This window comes from Malus domestica, chromosome 15 (genome assembly GCF_042453785.1).
Source record: "Malus domestica chromosome 15, GDT2T_hap1".
NCBI classification, from domain to species: Eukaryota; Viridiplantae; Streptophyta; class Magnoliopsida; order Rosales; family Rosaceae; genus Malus; species Malus domestica.
This window is the reverse complement of record NC_091675.1, coordinates 5,200,893-5,222,878: the sequence shown is the minus strand read 5'-3', so window position 1 is coordinate 5,222,878 and position 21,986 is coordinate 5,200,893. Positions and strand designations below refer to the sequence as shown.

At 38.2% G+C, this 21,986-nt stretch overlaps 4 protein-coding genes across 5 annotated transcripts; 3 read left to right on the top strand and 1 right to left on the bottom strand.

Annotated features, from left to right (window-relative positions):
• Nucleotides 1-885: 885 nt before the first annotated feature.
• LOC103424678 (mannose-P-dolichol utilization defect 1 protein homolog 2-like) lies at nucleotides 886-4,448 on the top strand. 2 transcript variants are annotated; one of them, XR_003769675.2, is made up of 9 exons: nucleotides 912-1,215; nucleotides 1,654-1,807; nucleotides 2,321-2,393; nucleotides 2,589-2,655; nucleotides 2,818-2,877; nucleotides 3,094-3,154; nucleotides 3,244-3,285; nucleotides 3,639-3,827; nucleotides 4,159-4,448. XR_003769675.2 is itself a non-coding variant. In XM_008362768.4 (8 exons), the coding sequence occupies exons 1-8, from the start codon at nucleotides 1,069-1,071 to the stop codon at nucleotides 3,746-3,748; spliced, it is 714 nt and encodes a 237-aa protein (XP_008360990.1). In that variant the 5' UTR covers nucleotides 886-1,068; the 3' UTR covers nucleotides 3,749-4,066. The 2 variants fall into 2 exon arrangements, 1 of the variants encoding a protein (XP_008360990.1); XM_008362768.4 differs by lacking the exon at nucleotides 4,159-4,448 and having other exon boundaries at nucleotides 886-1,215; nucleotides 3,639-4,066.
• A 174-nt stretch (nucleotides 4,449-4,622) lies between these two features.
• LOC103415432 (F-box protein At1g47056-like) lies at nucleotides 4,623-6,359 on the bottom strand. The gene has a single exon (XM_008353767.4). It carries the CDS (start codon nucleotides 6,357-6,359, stop codon nucleotides 4,758-4,760), a length of 1,602 nt encoding a protein of 533 aa, XP_008351989.2. The 3' UTR covers nucleotides 4,623-4,757.
• An 809-nt stretch (nucleotides 6,360-7,168) lies between these two features.
• Nucleotides 7,169-10,377, top strand: LOC103415431 (protein DCL homolog, chloroplastic-like). Its single transcript, XM_008353765.4, has 3 exons — nucleotides 7,169-7,850; nucleotides 7,942-8,056; nucleotides 9,953-10,377. Exons 1-3 carry the CDS (start codon nucleotides 7,501-7,503, stop codon nucleotides 10,121-10,123), a joined length of 636 nt encoding a protein of 211 aa, XP_008351987.2. The 5' UTR covers nucleotides 7,169-7,500; the 3' UTR covers nucleotides 10,124-10,377.
• An 8,433-nt stretch (nucleotides 10,378-18,810) lies between these two features.
• LOC103424674 (cyclin-D3-1-like) lies at nucleotides 18,811-21,091 on the top strand. Its single transcript, XM_008362764.4, has 4 exons — nucleotides 18,811-19,606; nucleotides 19,704-19,905; nucleotides 20,038-20,168; nucleotides 20,280-21,091. Exons 1-4 carry the CDS (start codon nucleotides 19,073-19,075, stop codon nucleotides 20,541-20,543), a joined length of 1,131 nt encoding a protein of 376 aa, XP_008360986.2. The 5' UTR covers nucleotides 18,811-19,072; the 3' UTR covers nucleotides 20,544-21,091.
• The last annotated feature ends 895 nt before the right edge of the window (nucleotides 21,092-21,986 follow it).

The window sequence follows — 21,986 nt, the reverse complement described above, 5'->3', positions numbered from 1 at the left end:
CATCCCGTGACACAAGGTTAGCACAAAATCCATTTTGCCAAGCACCGTTGGAATTCCCAATTGCACCACAAGCTCCAATAAAATTAAGTGGTCCTTTCCTAAACCATGCATTACACTATCTTGACATAGTTACCTGGGACTCAAGAGCCCAGTGCGGATTGTGACTGACTTATCATTTAATGTTCTTCAAATGTACTTCAACAAAACAATTGATCTTCAAATGTATAACTTAGACCAAATTAATATGATTTTTTTAGGATAAACAGTCAATTTAGTTCATGAATTATCCCTTTAGTGAAAATTAAGTTCCTAAACTACTTTTTTCAGAAAAATTAGTTCCTAAATTATAAAATTCTGCCAATTACATCCCTAATGTTATATTCGAAACTACTATATTCAATTTTTCGTCAATTTAAGTTACGTTACTTGCATGTGATACATATTGGAGGGTAGATTGGTAGTTTTTCATAAAGAAATAGTGTATAGAGTTAACTTTGGAGGATAAATTGATAGTTTTTCATAAGGAAATAATGTAAGTTAATTTTTTAGGGTAAATTAGACATTAAATTCGCAATCTATATGAAATGTTAAGGGCTTATAGACAAGAAAATAATAGTATTACACTCTAAAGTGTGTCGTGTAACTTAAGTTGACGAAAAATTGGATAAAATAGCTTTGAATATAATTGTATAGATGAAATTAGCAATTTGTAATGAATCTATGGACTTATTTTACCGAAAAAATAATGCAATGACCTAACTTTCTCTGAGGTGATAATTTAGAGACTAAATCGGTACTTCACATTTTTTTATATTTTATATATAGAACTTTGTAAACTAAAACGAACTTAAATCAAATTAATATGAACTTTGTAAACTAATTACTATTCGCAAATTACCGAATTTGAGATTGAGAAAGATCATAATATGCTTGGAGTACGCGCGTCGGTAAAAATAGTGCAGGTACAAAAAAGTCATAGCATAACAAAGGATCTCCATTCGACATACAAAGCTCGAGTTTTGGAGGAGTGATAAAACAGCAAAGGATCTCCATTGATTTGACGCAGCGATGAAGGTCCTAGGAATCGATTTCAGCTGCGCCTTGGGGGCTCTCGGCGACGGCCACTTCCCCAACAAAGATTGCTTGCTGCCCCTTGTTTCCAAGCTCCTCGGTTACGCCATCGTCGCCGCCTCCACCACCGTCAAACTCCCTCAGGCACGTTCTTGCCTTTCCCTTTAGGTCGCTATCGTCGTTAATTTGCTAAAGCAATCGCCTTTTGTTTTCTTTCACAATCTCTGTTGAAATTGTTGTATGTTATTAGAACACAAGGCAGATCTGTGATGTGGGTACCATCGGTAAATGAGTTTGAAGGGGTTTTATGCTCCGAATTTGGATTCTGGACTAAACCCACATCCATTTTCCCAGCAAAGAAACCAAAGATTTGAGTTTTCTGGATTTTTATATTTTTTTCCTGAACCTATAGTCACTAGGCTATCTATTTTATGTTTAATCACTCCAATTCATTGTTAAACACGAAACCGGTAATTAAATACCTGCATATCGTATTGTAAGACGTTGCATCGTGTTATGTACTAATTTGAATTTGCATTTTGGCATTGTACACGGTGTGATGCTTTTGTTCTTTGATTGCAGATAATAAAAATTTTGCAACATGGAAGTGTCAGAGGTCTTAGTATTATCTCTTTTGAGCTTGAAGTTGTTGGTTACACCATTGCTCTGGCGTATTGCCTTCATAAGGGGCTTCCATTCTCAGCTTATGGGGAATTGGCCTTTCTTTTGATCCAAGGTATTTCAAAGGCTTCTTGTACTTTTATGTCAATAACGTATTTCCGGGGATTGCTTCATAGAGATGTGAGGGTGAAAATAGAGGTACAAAAACATGATTTTGACGGTTGAGCGAGTTAGTTTGATCAGATTAGCCATATGTGATTTACCTGTCACAGGAACTTTAAGTTATGTGGCAAACAAATAATTCTGGTTTGTGCCACTTAGTATTATGGTCTAATGGTATTCCTCGTCACTTGTAAGTGAGAAGTCTTAGGTTCAATTCTCACCAAAGACGAATTTGAACCACTTTATTGGTAGCCCATTGTGAGGCTAAGCCCACCCCCTCTCCCTTAGTGTAGATAATATTGTTTGTTAAAAAAAAAAAAAAATTGGGTTTGTAGATTAGGATGATGATTTTCACCTGTAGAGTTGTGAACCCTGGGTTCATGTCGATTGCAAATTTGTATCGTTAGGAGAACTAATTATGGCACTCACAGGATTTAACACAGTTTGTCATGTTTCACTTTTTCAGCTCTAATATTGATTGCCATTATCTATTATTACTCCCGACCTATGGGTACCAGAACAGCGATCACGGCATTACTGTATCCTTGCTTGAGAATCACTTAACCCTTGGTTTTTTTTTTTTTTTTTTTCTCCTTATCTTTCATTCTACATTCACCTCTCCCAGACCCTGCGTAAAGTGGGAGCCTTGTGCACTGGGTACGACCTTTTTATCTTTCATTCTGTATAAGTGAGAAAATGTGGTCAACTTCTTCCTTAATATGATGGTTTTCCAGATATTGTGCCATAGCACCAACCGTATTAGCTGGCCAAGTTGATCCTGTTCTCTTTGAAGCTCTATATGTAAGTAGCCAATTTCACAGGCCGACCTATAAACTATTGGCACTACAAGCACTTCTCTTTCTTGCCTTGTCCTGTATTCATTTTCGTGCTCAGCTATTTTTACGTGTGAATATAATCATTTCTTTTATCTATATGTACTAATGTGGAAACAATCTGATACAGGCATCCCAGCATGCAATCTTCCTTGGTGCCAAGATCCCACAGATATGGGCGAACTTTTCTGTAAGTTGGATTTAATTTATATGTTTGTCTAGTTCTCTTTATTGATGTGAACATCGATGGTTAGACTGCTTGCCCAAAGTTGTAAATCTGAGTTTGCACTATCTCTGGCATGGTAACCAGTCCATTTAATCTCCTACTTCATCAACATTCAGTTCTTTTGGTAATCTTAACCTGTTTTAGCTACATTTCTGATGCTGCTTACAATTTCTTGCGCAGAATAAAAGTACAGGGGAGCTTAGCTTCTTAACGAACTTAATGAATTTTGCAGGTTCCATGGGTAAGTCAAACTATTAGAAGGGCCTATAGGCGTAGAGTATAATTGATATATTTCAGCCGACTCTCAAATTTCTTAACTTTCTTTTGCAGTGAGAGTTTTCACCAGCATCCAAGAACAAGCACCCAAAAGTGGTATCCTTTTTTCTTGTCTATCACATGAGTTGCATTTATTTTCGAAATATTAGCTCAGCAAAAAAGTTATTCTTGTTTTCGTAGTCAGTCGTTTGAATTCGTAGTCAGTCTGTGTAGAAGTAGCAAGTTATCAGGTTTGCGCATCAGAACCTAATTACCGCTAGTTTTCTTTCTCGTCCCCTTAAATGACCGACAAAATTAAGTTCCCCATCGAAGATGATCATGACTAGTGTTTGTTTGCATAACCAAAAAAAGACGCTAAAATAAGTGCAATGATGTTACTATTAAGTTCTTTGAGTTTGATGTGTGCACATATGTATTCATTCATTTGCTTCTCCTTAATCCTTTGCTAGTTGTGTTGGGCTCCGTAATTGGAATTGCGACAAATTTCACCCTCCTGAGTCAGATACTTATATACCAAAAGGCAAAGCCGCGTGCTGAGAAGGAGAAGAAAACAGAGTAGAAGAATTGACGCCCAAGATAGGTACCGGAGCTTGAGATAAAGATACCAACAGTTCCAGCAAGGAAGTCAGCAAAACACGGTAATAGTGATCGTCCTCCAATTACATGTTCGTTTTAAAGGAGACGACATTATCCATCAAACTGATAGTCTTTTCATTTGAAATTTGGAACTTCTTTTTCTTTTCGTTTTGTTGCAGATTCCCCTTTCCTTTTTCTTTTCTTCTTTTTCGAAACGAACATGAACTGCGCCTTTTATCGTTGCGACTTTAGTCTTTACATGTCACACAGTGCTCGTGTTATACGTGATTGCTTTAGACCATATGGCTTTTTGCTCTGTTCCTTGACGATGGCTTGCGCCAATACGAGATGAAGCATTGCTTCATGTCTAAGCTTCTCTTGTTTTTTTTTCAGTTCCAAGGATAGGATATTCAATCTTGTTTTTTGCCCAACGATCCTCGTCGAAGAAAAGGAAATTTCCATCGTTCGGGCGATGCAAGAGTCGTCCTGAAGCGCCCGGAGTCCTTGCCTGAAACCAGTATGCGTATGGTTTTGATGCATCTACATAGAAGAGACCTTGCTTCAGAAAGCAACCAGCAAGATTGTTGCAATTAAATAGCTTAAAATGACAAACTGGTTGGAATTTAATAGCCTAAACTGGCCTTTCTCATCAAATACAATATTTTTGGTTTTGGTTGGATAAATATGTACGCAACAAAGACGAAAACTTCATAGGCGAATCAAATATATAATTTGATGGAACATAAAAGAAGCAATCGTGGGCAAATCCGTGTGAATGTTGAAAAACCAGAAATGGTGTTAAAAGGGGGAAGCTTCAAGATCATTGAAACACAAAAGCACATTAATAAAAAAAAAAATTAATAAGAAAATTGGATTCAGAAAAAGGCAATAAACAGCACACAAACATCAAATTAAGTAGATAAAAAAGGTCAGAATCCAAATAATGCAGCAAAAAAATGAAGGATCAGCTGTACGGTTCGATTACAACAACACTAGGTATTATTCCGACTTGACGACCACCTTCTCAGAGTGCAAGCCACAAAACCCCTCCTCCCTGTCCAAAGTCCTAACCTCGACTTAAACGACGTCGACCGCCCTGCACTGCTTGAGGCAATGGCCGGAAACGCCGGTTGGATGGCCATCGGCGGGAACTCGACGGAGTTATTGTGGGCCACATCGGAGTTATCGATGGCGGCCTCTTGGATTGTTTCACCTGTATCTAAATTCACAGCCAGCAAAGGCCGACTTGCCCTCAACCAATCAGCTCCTTGTGCTGTTACTCCTCTGCATTTCTTGAGCTTCACTTTCACCATGTTAGGGCAACCACTGGCCAATGCTTCGAGGCCGATGTCCGAGACTGGGCAGTTCTTTATGCAGAGCTTCTTCAACGCCACGCACTTCACCGCAATGGACGAAATCTCCACATCGCCCACGGTGACGCTTTCGCACAATGCCAACCTTTCGAGATTGGGGCAATTGGAAGCCAATGCCTCCAAGCTCACTTTGGTCGGATTCACACCGATTAGCACCAATTCCTGAAGGTTAGAGCAGTTCTTTGCCACCGAGACTAAACCCTCGTCGCCTACTCGATTAGCCTTCCATCCGTCGATGTGAAGCTTCCTTAGCAGCTTGCAGCGTTCGGCGACGGAGACCAATCCTACATTGGTCCACTCGGGGCTCTTGACCAGGTGCAGAATCTCCAGATCCAAGCAATTGGAGATGGCGGCCAGTCCTACATCGCTGACCTGAAGCTTTTCCAGGTGGATCTCAACCATGGAGGTCACTTGCTCGGCTATCACTTGCAGAAGTTTGTCCCAATCGCCGGTGCACCTGAAGAGCTTCAGAGTCCTCAGTTTCTTCGCGCCCATTATCAAAGGCGCGAAGCACTGTCCATTGTAGAGTTCTTTCAGGCAAATCGTTTTGAGCGACGCGGCAGCCACTCCAGGCCCGATCGGCTCCGAGGCCGCTCCGTCGGTGATGCCACGGAGCCGCTTCACAGATAACTCTTCGAGCGCCGAGCAATTGTCTAGTACTGCGTTCATTCCTTTGGCTCCGAACGTGCACGACCCGCACGACAGCTTCTTCAACCTTTTGCAGTTTTTGGCGAGCGACGTCATCCCAGCATCGGTCAACTCGCGGCACGCGCGGATCTTCAGGCGCGTGAGGTTACGGCATCGCATAGAAATGAGGACGAGCGCCTCGTCGCCGACGCTGACGGATCTGCGGTCGCATTTGAGGGCGAGCTTGGTGACGGCGTCGAAGCGGGAGAAGAGGGAAGGGATGATGGGGAGGAGATCCGATTGGGCGTTGAGGGAGAGACGGTGACGGTTCTGTCCCTCGATCCTTAGCCACCGTCGGCAAACCAGAGAGCAACGTTTCCGGTCGCCGGACCCGAGGGAGTGGAATATGCAGGCCAAGCACTCGTCGGGAAGATCGGAGATGAAATCGGACGCCACGTCGACGATCTCAGAACGTTCCTCGTCGGGCTGCAGCATCGGGGAGATCGCGGCCGTTGCTTTGGACTTGGATCGATGGCTGTGGTTGTTGCTGTCACGGCGGCTTGAATTTGCGGCCGCCGAGGATGACTGGCCCATCCACTGAACAACCCGGAAATCAATGGCTGAGCTCTACCACGTCAGCACGGTTAACCGTAGATAGCGTCGTAGAGGAGCACTGGCAACAACCTCTCTGTGGAAATGTTATCGGGGCGGACTTGAAATCCGATTGCATTAGGCTTTTTTTTTTTGGAAACTTCTTCTCAGCGTTTGGCTGATGGCACAATGGTATTCTCCACCAGATCGTTTTATTTTGCTCGTTGGCTTGTGGGGCCCCTGATCCTGATTTTAATTTAAAGTTTAAACCTGTTTATCGGTTGATTAAAGATTAGTCTACTTGCAGAACCGAAACTAAATTTAAAGTTAGAGAGTGGAGGAGGGAGAGCGACAATTCAGGTGTGTTGCCGTCTGCGGGTGGTAAATCAAAAATAGCAGCGACAATGTAATTATAAACTCATAAACATGATCATTGGGTGATAACGTGGTAAATACATGATTTATATTTTTGTCTAACTGAAAGAGAAAAATAGGATCTGAAATTTAGTTTGCGATGGCTCTTCCTCCATCTTTAAATATGTGTTTTTTAATAGTTTGTTTGTATAATTGGTTATTCTTTCATGGTTATATTCCCACTTTTATTTTGATTTTTATAGGTCGACGGGCTCAGGCTTTAGAGTAATTACAATTGACCAATAATATTTTAAGGCTTAACACAATCTCTTTTATCTCTCAATTTGTCTGAACCGCTCTAAATTCAACACTTTATAATTTCATAAAAAATTCCTTAAGCACCGGTGTGAGATTTATAAAGAGCTTCTTCACGGTTTTCTTCAAAATTCAAATTTGAATAATACCCAAATCAAGCAGCATGGGTCACGTATTTTTAGTTCGTTGGACGCACAGACACAGAAAACATTAAAAAAAAGCAATACACGTGATGGACATGAACCCATCAGATAATTCATCCATTGCCCACACTACTGATCTCCATCAACTGGGCCTTATAATGGGCCTGTAATTTTCTTTTATTTTCCAAAAAACCGAAAACAAATATCAGATTTCCAAACTGAGTCCACCGCATCAGTCACGACTCACCGAGTCATCATCATCACCGACTGAGACTAGTCTAGTACAGTCACTACCATGATCCACGACACACTGCCGCCACTCAAACAATGAGATGACGACGACGACGCGAATGGCGACTCTGAGTCCGGTGCTGCTGCGCACAATTTCGTTCCTCTGCGCGCGAGTCCACCATCAGCGCCTGGGCCTTCGCCTGGCGGTCCGGAGTGGCAGGGCGTGCTGTAGCGGGGCGAGCGAGTCGACTAGGGCGGAGGAGCCGCGGGAGAGCCTATTGTCGTCCGCGGACGGGTCCGCGCTGAGAGGAGTGCTGAGCGTGAAGGAGCCGCCGAAGTACCCGCGCTGGGACGACCCTGACTACTGCAAGTGGAAAGATAAGGAACGGGAGATTTTAAACGACATCGAGCCCGTCGTTTTGCTCGCCAAGGAGATTCTGCACTCTGATAGGTATGGTTACTGTTAGCTTAGCTTGGCAACGACATGGAGCTCCGTCGTTTCGCTTTGTGAACGTTATGTGACTGGTTTTGCTGGTTTGCAGGTATATGGATGGTGAGCAGCTGACGGAGGAAGATGAAAAGGTTGTGGTGGAAAGGCTTCTTGCTCATCATCCACAATCGAAGGATAAAATTGGCTGCGGAATTGATTCTATCATGGTAATTTTTTCACCCCACCATTCACAGTTGGAGATTTTTTGTTACTAAAATATTGAGTGTAAATAACTTATTAGCCATTGTCAATATGTTTGCCGTAGTGTGAAGGATTCACCAATCAAATTTTGTGTCGACCGAAAAATTTAACAGGAAATTGGTGTCACCGAATTTTTGTAGTCTGTACGAATTTGTTTGTTGTAGTGTGAAGGATGGTTTGGAAGACACTGTTTTGTGTCACAAATCACCATTGGTGTGCATGCTTTGAAGTATGATAGTTTGTCGTATAGAGAAACAAGAATGTTCATGCTTTCATGAGGTGGTTTGGGTTAGTGGAAAAATGGATTTTCAAAGGTTGAAATCGTAGAAGGAGGGGTTTAGGGTTTGTGAACCAAATTTGTGGTGAACATATTGAGTGGTGTGGACTATACTTGAACGTGTTTGAAGCGGATGTAGCGGGTAATTTAAAAATCATGGTTGTTCTGAAGTATAAGGAGGCTTAAATGTGGGAGGAATGTGGACTTTAGAGCTTTAATTAGGGAGAAAAAGGTCAGTGACTCATGTGGGGGATAGGTTAGAACAGCTAGCAAGTTGATGTTCATCTTATTTGCACCAATCCCCTTACTCATCACAGCTTAAAAACATGATGATACTACTCATATTACCCTTATTGATTCAATTCTTTGTCTTACTATGCTTTCTCCCCTTCTCTCCCTGTTACCTCTTCCCCTCCTCCCCCATCCCTTCTCCCTTCCCCATCCACTTCCTCCTCCCTTCCCCATCCACTTCCGCCTCCCCCCCCCCGCTTCCCTGAGGACCTTGACTCTTGCCCTTATGGCCTTACAGATATCTAATTTTAATCTTTTTAAGTCTAAAAGAACAAAGAAATTGAAATATTGATGGGTAAAATGAGAGAGTTAAGTGCCTTAGGGAGTTCGTGATAAAGAGTATAAATGTCAGTGCATATAAAAGCACCCTTATAGAAATTGTCCAGTGAACTCAACATTGTCAGGGTACCCTTAACTCCAACTAAAACACTAATATCTTATCAAACACAAGGACACCTCTATTTTAATATGTTAGTGCTGAACTCTTGGATGAATGCAAGATATTAACTCTATTACATTTGAATAGTAAAAGAACGATTGAATATAGCTGCACAAATAGACACAACTAAGAAGTTTATGGCATCTCTTAATGATTATGTGAATAGAAAAGCATTTATCTTGGCTGAAGTTTAATTTTGTCCAGCCTGTGTGAGATGAAGTTCGATGGGATAATATTCACAGGTGCTCTAGCTTAATGGGCTACACGCGTTTTTGTTACCACTTTAACATTTTTCAGCTGCATGTCCTAAGCAATTGAGCAACAATTCGGGACTTTATATCTGCATCTTGCCATCTTCATAACTTATCCTTGACTGTTATTGGGGCTTATTTTCTTTAGGTTTTGTTTTCCTACAGATTGTTATTTCACTTCTTTTCAATACAATTAAATGATAGTTGGGACTCTAGATCTGCATCTATATTCTATATAACTTATCCTTGAATATTGGGGCTTATTTTACACCTAGGTGATTTTCTACAGATTATTTATTTCATTCCTTTTCATTACAATAAAATGATAACAGAAGCTGAAACTAATCTATTAATATGTTGGTCTGATAGTTTTCAACTGTTTCTTTGTCCACTTTTTCCTTAGGATATTGGTACAGAAACAAGTAACGAGTGTGATATATAACAGTAGATAATGCTCTTTCTATTATTATTTCTGTGTATTTTTATGACGTGAAATTATCTCTCTCTGTCTCTTTCCACAAATATCTCTATTTCAGTCTGAACTTTATTTGAATAGAACTTGAAATGAAAATGCACATTAACCACTTTCTTTGTAACGCTGAAGGTTGATCGGCATCCCCAATTTAAACACTCAAGGTGCCTATTTGTCATAAGAACTGATGGTGTATGGATAGACTTCTCCTACCAGAAGTGTCTTCGAGCATATATCCGAGATAAGTACCCATCCCATGCAGATAGATTCATTCGGGAACATTTTAAACGTGGTAGTGGCTAAATGTGCATTACTCCTCCTTAACGCTTGTATTGGGGTTTAATTTTGCTTTGATAATTACAGATGCGCATGAAATGATATTCGAATTATACCTTGGAAGGGGAATGTCTTTTGTTTTCAGACCTTCAGTGACCTACATATAACCTAGATCTACAAAGTGTCAATGTGGTAGATAATCCTTGACTGAAACTCATATGTATCTTTAAGAATGACAACGAAGAAAATGATTGAAGTGAACTTCACTTTGTTGACTTGCATCTCCTTTCCTTGGCTTTGAACATGTTTTTGTTAACTTGATATGACTTTTGTTGTTTCTTTTGTCTTTCCTATCCTAGGACCTGTTTTAATAGGATTGTTGAATCACCTACAAGTCAAAGCCCATTAGATAACCTGGCGCTCTCTCGTCAGTTTGAAACTTTGTCGATCGTAATAGCTTAATTATAGAATTTATATGGAGGAAAATATGTGAGTCCTAAAGACGTTCGATGATCATGGATCTTGTAGCTTTTGGCTGACCCTCAGTGGAGATAATAGCCTTGCATTGTGACAGATGTTGGAGATAGGAGTTTGTGTCTATCTATGGCTTGCGATTAACAAGAGAAAAACTTGGGTAAGTTGGGCTGACTTGGGCAGCCTTCTTATATGGTGGGTCAGGTAGGTGAGACAAAATACAGAAGGTCCACGAGAGGTTTCCTGCGGGTGATGTAGTCGAGCATCCCTAGCCTAGTTTTCTCGTGATTAATGGGCCGGCATTAGATGGTCGGACCATCCAATAGGACTTGGTCTAGATCAATTTAGGTAGTATCATAAGTGAAGAACTGAAATTTTTCAATTTTCTGACAGCTTAGAAGTCTGATAATTTAAGAGGTCGCACTTGGTGCGATGGCAAGTGCCTTCGCCTATGAGCGGTAGGTCTCGGGTTCGAGACTTGGGAGCAGCTTCTCCATAAATGGGGGTAAGGCTAGCCGACATTCACCTCTCCCAGACCCTGCGTAAAGCGGGAGCCTTGTGCACTGGGTACGACCTTTTTAGAAGTCTGATAATTTGAAGTTATTTACCCACGTGGTCCAGTACCTTTTACTGACTAGTAGAACTTGAGTAGTTGAGATACTGGTACTGTAAGTCAAAAGAGTCAAGCTCTAACAGATGGGCACGTTGTATATGGGACTTTGTTGAGTATGCTAGAGTACCAGGTATTCCGAGTATTTTAACCGTTCAGATATTAGTTTAAAAACAATCAAAATCAAAATCTAACGGTGAAAACACCAAAGAGCACCCAAGAATTTTTGCGTCTAGTCTTATACTTGGGTTTTTACAAGTCAAAACTGTGAAATGCCAGGAGGAATGTGGTTAATGTTGAAGAGAGACATCATATTTCTGCTGGTAATGTTTACTGGTTTGTGGTGTAAAGCGTTAAGAATATTCTCAACTTTTATGTTTCCCCGCCCATGAGGCCATAAGCTTTTACTTTGCATTAATTTTTGAACAACACAAAGATGGTAAAACCAGCTGTTTCCAGTTTCCCCCTCTTTTGATGTGATATATATATATATATATATAACGCACTCAAATTTTACCCGCCCTTTATTTCCTCTACTATTCAAAAACCAAGGAGTCAATGCCCGCCAATAAATCTTTAGGTTTCTAAACAACACTTCCTAATTGCCTTCTTTGGCTTTTTATTCAAAATGGTCTCTAAGATTGATATAACTTCTCATTTTGATCTTTATGATTTAAAGTCGATAGAACTAGTGTCTAAGTTTGTCCACCGTCAATTATTTTGGTCTTTCGTGGAAAAATCTTTGTTAAATAAGAATAAAATTACAAAAACACCCTCAATTTTTGTCAAATCATTTTTGGCATATTGTTTATTAAATTAAGAGTATTTTTGTCACTTTGGTCCTTATTTAACAAATATTTTTCATGGAATGACTAAAATGATTGACGATGGACAAACTCATATAGCACTTCTATCGATTGACGGTGACCCTTGTTTTTAGACAATAAACCAGTGCTAGAATTAGTTGCTCAGTCGTTGATGCTTGTGGAATTCAAAATGCATGAACAGTCACTATCAGCTCACACTCGCATGATCGACTTGAAGTATAGGCTAGTCAATAGTGGGTTGAAGGGCTAGGAGGACTGACTATAGAAACCACTAGGTAATCAAATACTGGGAAAGCTAGTGTTATTAAGTATATATAATGGGCAAGTATTAACTATGGTGTTTTGGGGATTAAGAAAAAGGTTAATAAGAGAAAAGGTTAATCATATAGGTCAACCGTCCTCCATTATCATGCATGCATGGTTAACACGGTTCACAGCCCCTCTAGAGACTAGTTGTTACAATCAATATGACCAACTTCTGTAGGGTGGTGCCATGATTATGGGACGAACATGATCATTAGGTTCTTTTTCAACTGTTCTTCGTGGGCCCCCAACAGTTGGAGAGTGCCCCACAGCTGGACGGGAAGATCCATGCGGGCCCTGACCCCCTCACACCCCATATACCATGATGAGTTTTCTCTTGCTTGCTAGACATGGGGCTTAAAAGATCTTTCCGATCTTCAATCGGAGAGACTTACCTCATATATCCTCGGGACGTCACTGTAGTGATGAACATATCAAGTTAATAACATATTATCGGTGTTTGAATGACTAGACTAAGACCCTCCAAATCTAGTCGTGCAAATCTAACCGTCTTAAAGTAATGGTGCATGTAGAACATTCGTTCTTATGTGTTTGAACTTTAAAGTGTGACAGTGCAGTGCGTTATTTATTTGAGACACCGTTACAGTAACGTTCCGATATAGGCAAGTAGTTGTGGATGATGAAGCATGGCATTCAAGGGTTGTGATCGATGCAAGGGTCTAATCAGCTAGGAGGATGGTTTGATGAGTTCCAATAAAGGGCTTTGCTTTCCGTTGCTGTGATTGAAATGTATGCAAGCAATACGAACCACTTTCTGAGTTTTCAGAGAGTGGGCATATCTGACTTTGACTACAAGGATGAAAGAGGAGATATGCTATTGTTTTACAAATCTGAGGGGAAAAAGAAATTGCCTATGATCGTATAAAAGTAAAAGGTAAAAAAAAAAAGGAGATTGCTTTGAAGGCTTTCTAATGGTAAAACAGTGCCAACCTTTGTTCAGTTCTGGTTGATTTTGGGGGGAGGGCATTTTTCGTATTACCCTAATTTGCACGAATCGTCCATGTCCATGTAGTTTTATGAACACTCATCTCCTGGTTAAGTCCGTTACCAATCTTAGTACACGTCGAATTTTGCATTGAAATTCTTCTGCGTTCATCACTTGCATAGGTGAGTTGATCTTTCAAACCCGATTTATTTGGACATTTCGGCCCTTGAAAATGATGAGTACATAATATGCACAACAGCAATATTGGATATCTCTTGAGTTAGTCCAAGGTGGCAAGGGAGAATGGGATAATGAGTTAGGTTAAAATTCAGTGTTGTGTTTGCTGTAAAGTTTGCTTTAAGATCGGGATTGGTAACGAGTTTAACAACGACGGTATTTCTAAGAGTTTTTCACAACATAAATTTAATTTTAACTTATGAAACACACTACGTGGATGATGTATAATTTCGTCTTTGGTGTATTAGGAAAAAAACTCAACAACATAACAATAACTTTTATGGGACAAGTACATTACAAATTTACAGTGACATTCTATGTCACTTCATGTATAATGTCGTGTGTTAATTTTTTTTTACATATCCATGTAACTGTAGTGCAAAAGTTGCTCGTTGCTCTAAACCACCACAACCACCACAAAATCTACCAACAAATCCATCAAAATCATTTGATGCGGAGTCCCACACTGCAATCTGCAATAGCACCAACACTTTTTGCCACCCAGTACCTTCTTTCCCTCTCTAGCTTCATTTCTCGAAGAATGTACCTACAAATAGGAGCAATAAGACTAAGAAGAAAAGATGAAAGGGAAAATAAAGCTAGCTTGGTTGTTGGATAAAATTTTAATGGTCTGATAAATTTACTTAGGAGGATTCTTACCCTTATCTCATGAGAGGATCCTGATCCCATCTCAAGACCCAAATCAAAGAAAAAGATCTAGAAGCCCTCCACGTGTCCCCTTTTCTTCCATTCTTCTCCTTTTGTTTGCATGGCATAGCGGTAAAAACTCTGATAAACTTGAAGGCATAGACTGATGAGCACATACTCTCTCAGTCTCTCTCTCTCTCTCTCTCTCTCTACGTCTTCTCTCTCTTCTGTACTTGTTTGCTGGTGTGAACATAATGGTTGAGTGGAGTGCAGAGAGAAGAGAGTGAGAGACCAACTTTTCGTACAAAAGAGGAATTGAGTTGTCCTCCTGCTGGTGCTGGTGCTGGTGGGATATTAAATTCTACTGAGAATGTGTAATTCCAAGAAAAATCTGTGTGTGTGTGTGTGTATTGGTGCATATAATAGTAATCGATAATATAATGAGATTGTGGTTTGCCCTCCAGAAAAACTACTGCTTGCAAGAAATATTCATGTATTAAACCACTGAAAATAAGAAGGTTTAATCTTAAAAAGAAACATTGAAAAATGATAATCTACATTTTATAATCTTAACCTTAATTGAATTCAATTATGCGTTGAGTTTCACAACACACTTATGTGTAAATTAAGTTTCAGTAATGGGTTCGTCACGCATGCAGACCTTTTTTTGGCTTTTTGTTTAGAATATTCAGTTTGAAGGAACGTAGTCTATGTGATTAAAGCATTAATTCTTGACACCTGAGGTTTTATGTTCGGTTAGATCCATCATCCCTCCTCCATGAGTTGTGTTATAGCGAAAAGCTTACACAAGAACGTCGTAGATAAGATTGAAAACCTGGGAAGATTACCTTACAAAGAATATATACGATCATAAAAAATTAAGAGTTGATAACGAGAAAGAAAATAAAAGAAAAAGAGTTCGCTCACGGATGCCTTTACTTGTGTGCTCTGGGCTAAAGCTCAAAATTACCTGCATAAAGTTTTACTTTTCCTTTAACCAATACCAATCAACGCAAAATATTTTATTATATATGGAATTTTTTATACGAATTAAACCTTACATAGTCAATGATAAAAAGCTAATTATTGACCTGTACACAAGTATATGCTACCAAATTTAGAATATACAGTGTAACTCACTATTGACATGTAGACAAGTATATATCACCATATTCGCACCTAGTTTTTCTTCAATGTGCGCACTTTCACTGAGTTTGACTAGTACATTGTTCTACACATGGATAAATAATATATGATATGATAAACGATATACCCACAAAAATATGTGATTGAGTCAAGCCTTATTAGATTGGATCCATAACAAGTCGATACAACCGTTTAGGTTGATGTTCATTCACGAAACCTTAACCAATATGTTTTTTTTTTTTTTTTTGAAAAATCATTTTAACTTGCTTCATTTTAGGTATGTTTTATTGGAAAATGGTTGGACATTTGCTATACTTGGTGTTAATCAATAAGGTTTTGTATTTTGGTATTTGATTGACAAAACAAAGAGAGAAAGTAAACAGGTGAAACACGACATGACACGTAAAACTTGTGAATGAGTTTAGGTTCGTATATTTAGGCATGATAAGCTAACATATCAATTTGGGTTGAGCGCAATTTCACATGAGTCATGACACGAACACAATGAAGCACGACATATGTTAGGTCTACATTGCTCTCTCAAATTAGTAACTTTGATCCCTAATTAAACTAGTACATTATACTTCAAATACAACACTACCACTCTAAGCACACACAATATCGTTCCTATCACAAACTTTTGAACCTAATACAGTACCACTCCGAACACTAACACTACTACTCCAAGCACAAACACTCCACCTATTCCCACCTAATGTAGCACCAAAGAAAAACCGCCTTGGCACCCAACATGCATCAAGTTTCAGTATCTTCTACATAGAGACCAGCATCTCCTATTTGTTTTAATATATATGACACATTGACAGAAAAATGCAAGGCTCTTGTATTGTTTTGCCTTTCTTTCACATGCCATCGAGTCACTCCCCCATGTCTCTTCAATGCCTAATAAGTTAATATCCAAATAATTTATATGCATATAAAATTAATACAGATGAGCTGAAATAAAAAGAATCCGAGAGCGCCAACCCCCCTTTTTTAATCTTTTTTCTTTTACTTAATTTAAAAAATAATCAGATTCATATATTAGTCTTGTTTTCTTGGAAATTATGATCAACTATCATCTTGTTCAATCTTAATCAAACAACGGAGGAGAATAAATGTTGATTTAACTTTTGTAGCTTTGCTTTCTCATCGTTCATGGGATCCAGGAGAACAAAACTCTTCACACCTTAGCTTGCACCGAACGAAAGGAAAAAAAAAAAAAAAAAGGAGTACGTTGGAGCATAAAATGAGCAATAAGACATTAGGTAAATAAAATAGAGAGGAGCGCTCATCCAAAAACAGGTAGTCTGTCAGCAATTCATGCACACAACGGTCATAGAATCATGCACAAAATTGTCCTCTCCACCACCTAATTTAATTTAAAAATATATATTAAAAGAGATTTGAAAAATCACAACAATAACAAAATCTTTGATTTTTATCACAAGTAATTTATGAAATTATCTCATTCCGTCAAGATGATCGATAAAATTGAAAATATTAACAATTAAGGAAAAAAAAGCTTCATGAGAGCATTGATTTAATTAGACTTGTGGGTACCACATGTATATCACATCAGCAATTAATAAAAATGTTAACAAAATTTTAACGAAATAACGATATTGATTTCAAGGATTCATATTCAGGAACTTTAAACGATTTTTAATTTTAAAGATCATCTTGATTGAGTAAGTGAATTTGAAGGATATTTGTGATAAAAACCTTAAAATCTTGATGCAATCTTGTGTCCTTTCGAAATGCAACACAAAACTGACAGCTCGATTTCTTATCGTTGTAAATATTTAAATAGTTTGGGTTGGGAAGCCAAAAGTATGAAATTTATTTCATTTGCCCTTCGTGTTGTTTGTATCAGTTATCTTCGCTGCATCAAGATTTCAGAGGATTCCTTTATTATTTTTTAGCGTGAAGGTGTTCGCGCTCGCGCCAAACCCAGAGGATTCCTTTATTATTTTTTCGCGCGAAGGTGTTCGCTCTCGCGCCAAACCCACCGACTCCGATCCCGAAAGACTAAAAAATAGGCCACCGTTTATCATTTATACCAACTGACAAATAAACATAAACTGTACAAATGAAAATTCTTTATGTAGGAAATTCAAATCTCATTTTTACTCAATTTTCTTTAATAATTATTAAGCCGTCTATTATTGGCATTGTCAGTTATCAAGAAGGATACTGAAGGAAGCTATTATCGGGACTCCAAAAAAGTTGTACTGCACTCTTTGAAGATGTTGAAGAAATGAGAGCGTTGAATGTTATTTGGGAATGCTAATAATAACTCTCGCATATAATGGTGTGTTTAGAAATTTTGATTGGGATGCACCTAAAATTTGATACTTCAAATCTAAAATAGAAGCAATTAACAAATGCAAGACTAGAAACCTAAAGTTTAAGGTCTAAACGATGATTCTACATTCTTCTTTCTTCAACGTTGAAAGTGAGTTTTCTCATCAATAGAGTTAATGTTGAAACATGAGTGTTGCTATTTGAACCACATTGTTGATCATATCTTTAATGCGAGTTTTCTCAACATGATATGTCTTGTTTTAAAAACAAGGGTAGATGAAACGTAATACATAATAACAAACTTAATATATAATTAACGAGTGTTTCTATTTGAACTACACTATTGATCACCTCTCTAATACAAATGAATTTCATCGCTATTAATTAGTAAGGTAATCTGAAGTGATCAAATTAGATAACATTACTTTTAATTAAACCACAACTTAACAAAAATGTACAAGATATCCTTTAAAGCCTGGCCACTCATACACTCTACCAGCTCAAGACATTCTTTATTCACCTTGGCTATCAATACGCATGTTCATCGTATGGTCCTCAGATCTGACGGTTCACAGTACTCGATGACTTCATGTAGAACTAATACAAGATACAAAATGTCACGTGTCAATCTTTTCTTTTCACAAATTGAAAACGGGAAGATAACGGTTAAGTAATTAACATAACTATTTTTTGAAATTTTTTTTTTTATTTATATTTGTAGTTTCGAGTTTTATTTTTATTTTTCAGTCTTATTTGTATAAGCTGAGAATATTAATTATATATTCAAAACATTTATGTTTTATTTTTACACAAGTTATAACATGCTTATATATTTTTTGGTAAGATTTGAGGAGTAGGAGATATCAAAGCAAACCTTGTTAGACATTCATATTATAACATGTAGAGAACGACACAATACAAATATTTTAGAGATATTTAGAAACTTCTAGGAATTCATTAGCACTAAAATTTTATTGTATTTTTTTATAAGTGAAATGTCTAATATATAACTCATAAAATAACAAATTTGATTTTTTTTATCAGGACAAAGTTGATACCTAATTAGTATGAATTGATCGTTTATTATGTGACTCGGATCAAATTCATTGCCTTTACGAGTAGAATAATATTAAATCAGAAAAAGAAATATCATTTGTATAAAGAAGAATAAAAAGTTTAACTCAAAATAAAAAGAAAAATAAAGAGTTTTATTTCAAAGTGACAGTGGGGAAAAACTAAAACCCACAAATTAAAACGCATATTTGGGGCTTGTGTCAGTCCCTCCCCTCCTCTTCCCCCACTGCTTATCAATCAGAGACAGTTCTTACTTCTGAGAGAGAGAGAGAGAGAGAGAGAGAGAGAGAAGGAGATAGAGATTAAGATAGAGACGTACTATCTTTCTTCTTTGCACTCTCTCAGCCTCTGGCTTTTCAATGAAGGAATGAACCCAGAACCAAACCTCCTCTTCTCAGAATAAGATGGATCGAAAACATCATCATCAAGCAGTAGAATCAAGTGAAGAACAAAACCCAGTTTTCCTTTTGGACGCTCTGTACTGCTCCGAAGAGCATTTGGTGGATGAGCAAGTGAGCGCAGTGGATTATTTCCCAGAAGAGGAATTAGTAGAAGATAGTTTTTACAGCAATGTTTCGTCGTTTAAACCAATAAAAGCTCCAATCTTTGTCGAGCAAGACCTGTTTTGGGACAATGAGGAGCTAATGTCTCTGTTATCCAAAGAATCAGAGCAAAACGAGCTCCAGAAACCCCTCCAAATCAGCCCCTCTCTGGCCGGAGCTCGCAGAGAGGCGGTGGATTGGATGCTGAGAGTCACTTCCCACTACTCTTTCTCCGCCCTCACGGCGGTGCTCGCGGCGGATTACTTCGACAGGTTCTTATCCAGCCTCCAGCTTCAGGTTGAGAAGCCGTGGATGACTCAGCTCGCTGCGGTGGCATGTATCTCTCTTGCTGCCAAAGTTGAGGAGACCCAAGTCCCCCTTTTGCAGGATTTCCAAGTATGTTGTTTGGTACAATGTGTTTGGTTTCTTGAATCTTGTCCTATGTGTGTGGTTGTTGAAATTTGTTGGGGTTTTTTTTTTGTGTGTTTTTAAGGTGGAGGATAGTAAGTATGTGTTTGAAGATAGAACAATCAAACGAATGGAGATTTTGGTGCTCTCAACTCTCCAATGGAAGATGAATCCTGTCACTCCGATTTCGTTCATCGATTACATCACCCGAAGACTCGGTCTGAAAAACCATCTCTGTTGGGAATTCCTCAAGAGATGTGAGCTCATCCTTCTGAATCTAATTTCAGGTATCCAAATCTTGTTCTTCTGCCATTGATTCGATTTGATTTTCGTAATAACATGATCGAAAACAAAGTAAAGCTGCGATCTTTACGCTTTGTCTTACAGTGTTGGAATTTGGAATGTTTTTGTTAATGCAGATTCTAGGTTCATGTCTTTCCTTCCATCTGTAGTTGCCACTGCCACAATGCTGCACGTTGTCAATAACATAGAACCGTGTCTACTAATCGAATACCAAACTCAGCTCTTGGGAATTCTGGGCATCAATAAGGTTTGCTAATTGTTACCCTTAAATATCCGAAAAGTACTAATCTTTCCCGTTCGAAGGAGAAATTTTGAAACTTTTATACAAGTCCTTAGATTTTGATTGAACTTTAAACAGGACAAAGTGGATGATTGCTGTAAGCTCATATCGGAATTAACATCTTCCGGAGGCAAAGGCAATGGCAACCAATCCAACAAGCGTAAGTTTGGTTCAGTTCCAAGCAGTCCCAATGGAGTGATGGATGTGTCATTTAGCTCTGATAGCTCGAATGATTCGTGGGCCGTTGGATCATCAGTCTCATCCTCGCCGGAGCCTCTGTCGAAGAAGAGGAAGCTCAACCAGAACCCTAATGCAGATATCCTCAGCATCATCCCTCGCTAGTTCCTCAATTGGTTCCATCTACCAAAAAAAAGTATTTTCCATGTCTAATAATACTTATGTGGATTTGTTAAATTGCCTACCATCTTTGAATTTTCATCCTGATTCTCCCAATCCAGTCCAGTCCAATACAATCCAATCCGGATGATCCGATCCATGTGTGATGGTGGATGTCTCGGAGAATTAGGAAACGGAGATGGTTGGCATTTTATCCGGAGGAAAGTTTTAAGAACATAACAATGAAGAGAGTACTTGCAGCAGCTGCAGGGCAGTATAATTATATATATCTCCTCTTACCCTCTTGCATGGCCTTTTTCAAGAAAAAAACAAAAAACAAAGCAATAATATCTATGTAGCTAGCTACTAGCTACCTTCCACATTGTTCATTATTCTTAATTTATTTAAATATTCTGTTGTTAAAAATCCCTTAAAAATTATGCATATACATATATATGTTAGGATCCTTTGACACACATTTGAGATGTATCTGGGGTTCCCTTTGTAATTTATTTCAAGGATCTAATGGTTTATTTTTGTTGTCTTCTTCTAAATATCGTATTTGTTAATAATCATTCAAGTCTGAAGTCATATGATTGTTGAATTAAATTTACTACTTTATTATAAAATTGTATTTGTTCATTTTCTTTCTAAAAAAATAAATGTTTTAATGATTTTGAATTTATTTAAATTTTTCAAAATAATCTATGAATGCATAATGATGAATTGAAATGTAAACGATTTAAATTTTTGAAAAAAAAATACAAAATAAGAGTCTAGAAAACGTGTTAAATTGTGTATAAAAATGATGTATTTCCGAATTCTAATCTTATATATATATATATTTAAACGGGGAGAGATGAGAATTGAGCAAGGAGGATTAGGAAAGGAGGGAAGGGGTTGAATGCATGTGGTTAGAAGAAGATGTTGTCGGCCACAAGTATTGTTGGTGTTCTAAATAAGGTTTGACCTCGATGGATGAGCTAAATCTTGTATGACTTAGGGGACTAGAACAAAGACCAACAGTTGGAAACCACCCAAATTTGACACCTCGTGTTTCAATGCAGGACAAGCCTATAAGCTCTTTCATTTCCTCTCATACTAAATTAGGGTACCTATTTAGTATTTATGCTCTATTTTAGCTTCAATTATTAAAATTCACTTTAAAATCTAATAGTGATTAAGGGTCTGTTTGTAAATGACTGTGTGAAACGTTTTTGCTTTTTTAAGCGTTTGTATCATAAGCGATGTTAATAGAAGCACAACAAAGTTTTTACTAGCAAACCAAATGCTTTCTCAAAATGTAGTTCAAAGCGCTTAATGTATGTTTTTGACGGTGTGTTTTTATTGTTTAGAAATAGTTTTAGTTATTCATGTGAAATGCTGTTAAAATCGCTTTCTGATAATCAAGGCAATGTCATACAATTACCCTAAACCCTAAGGACCCTT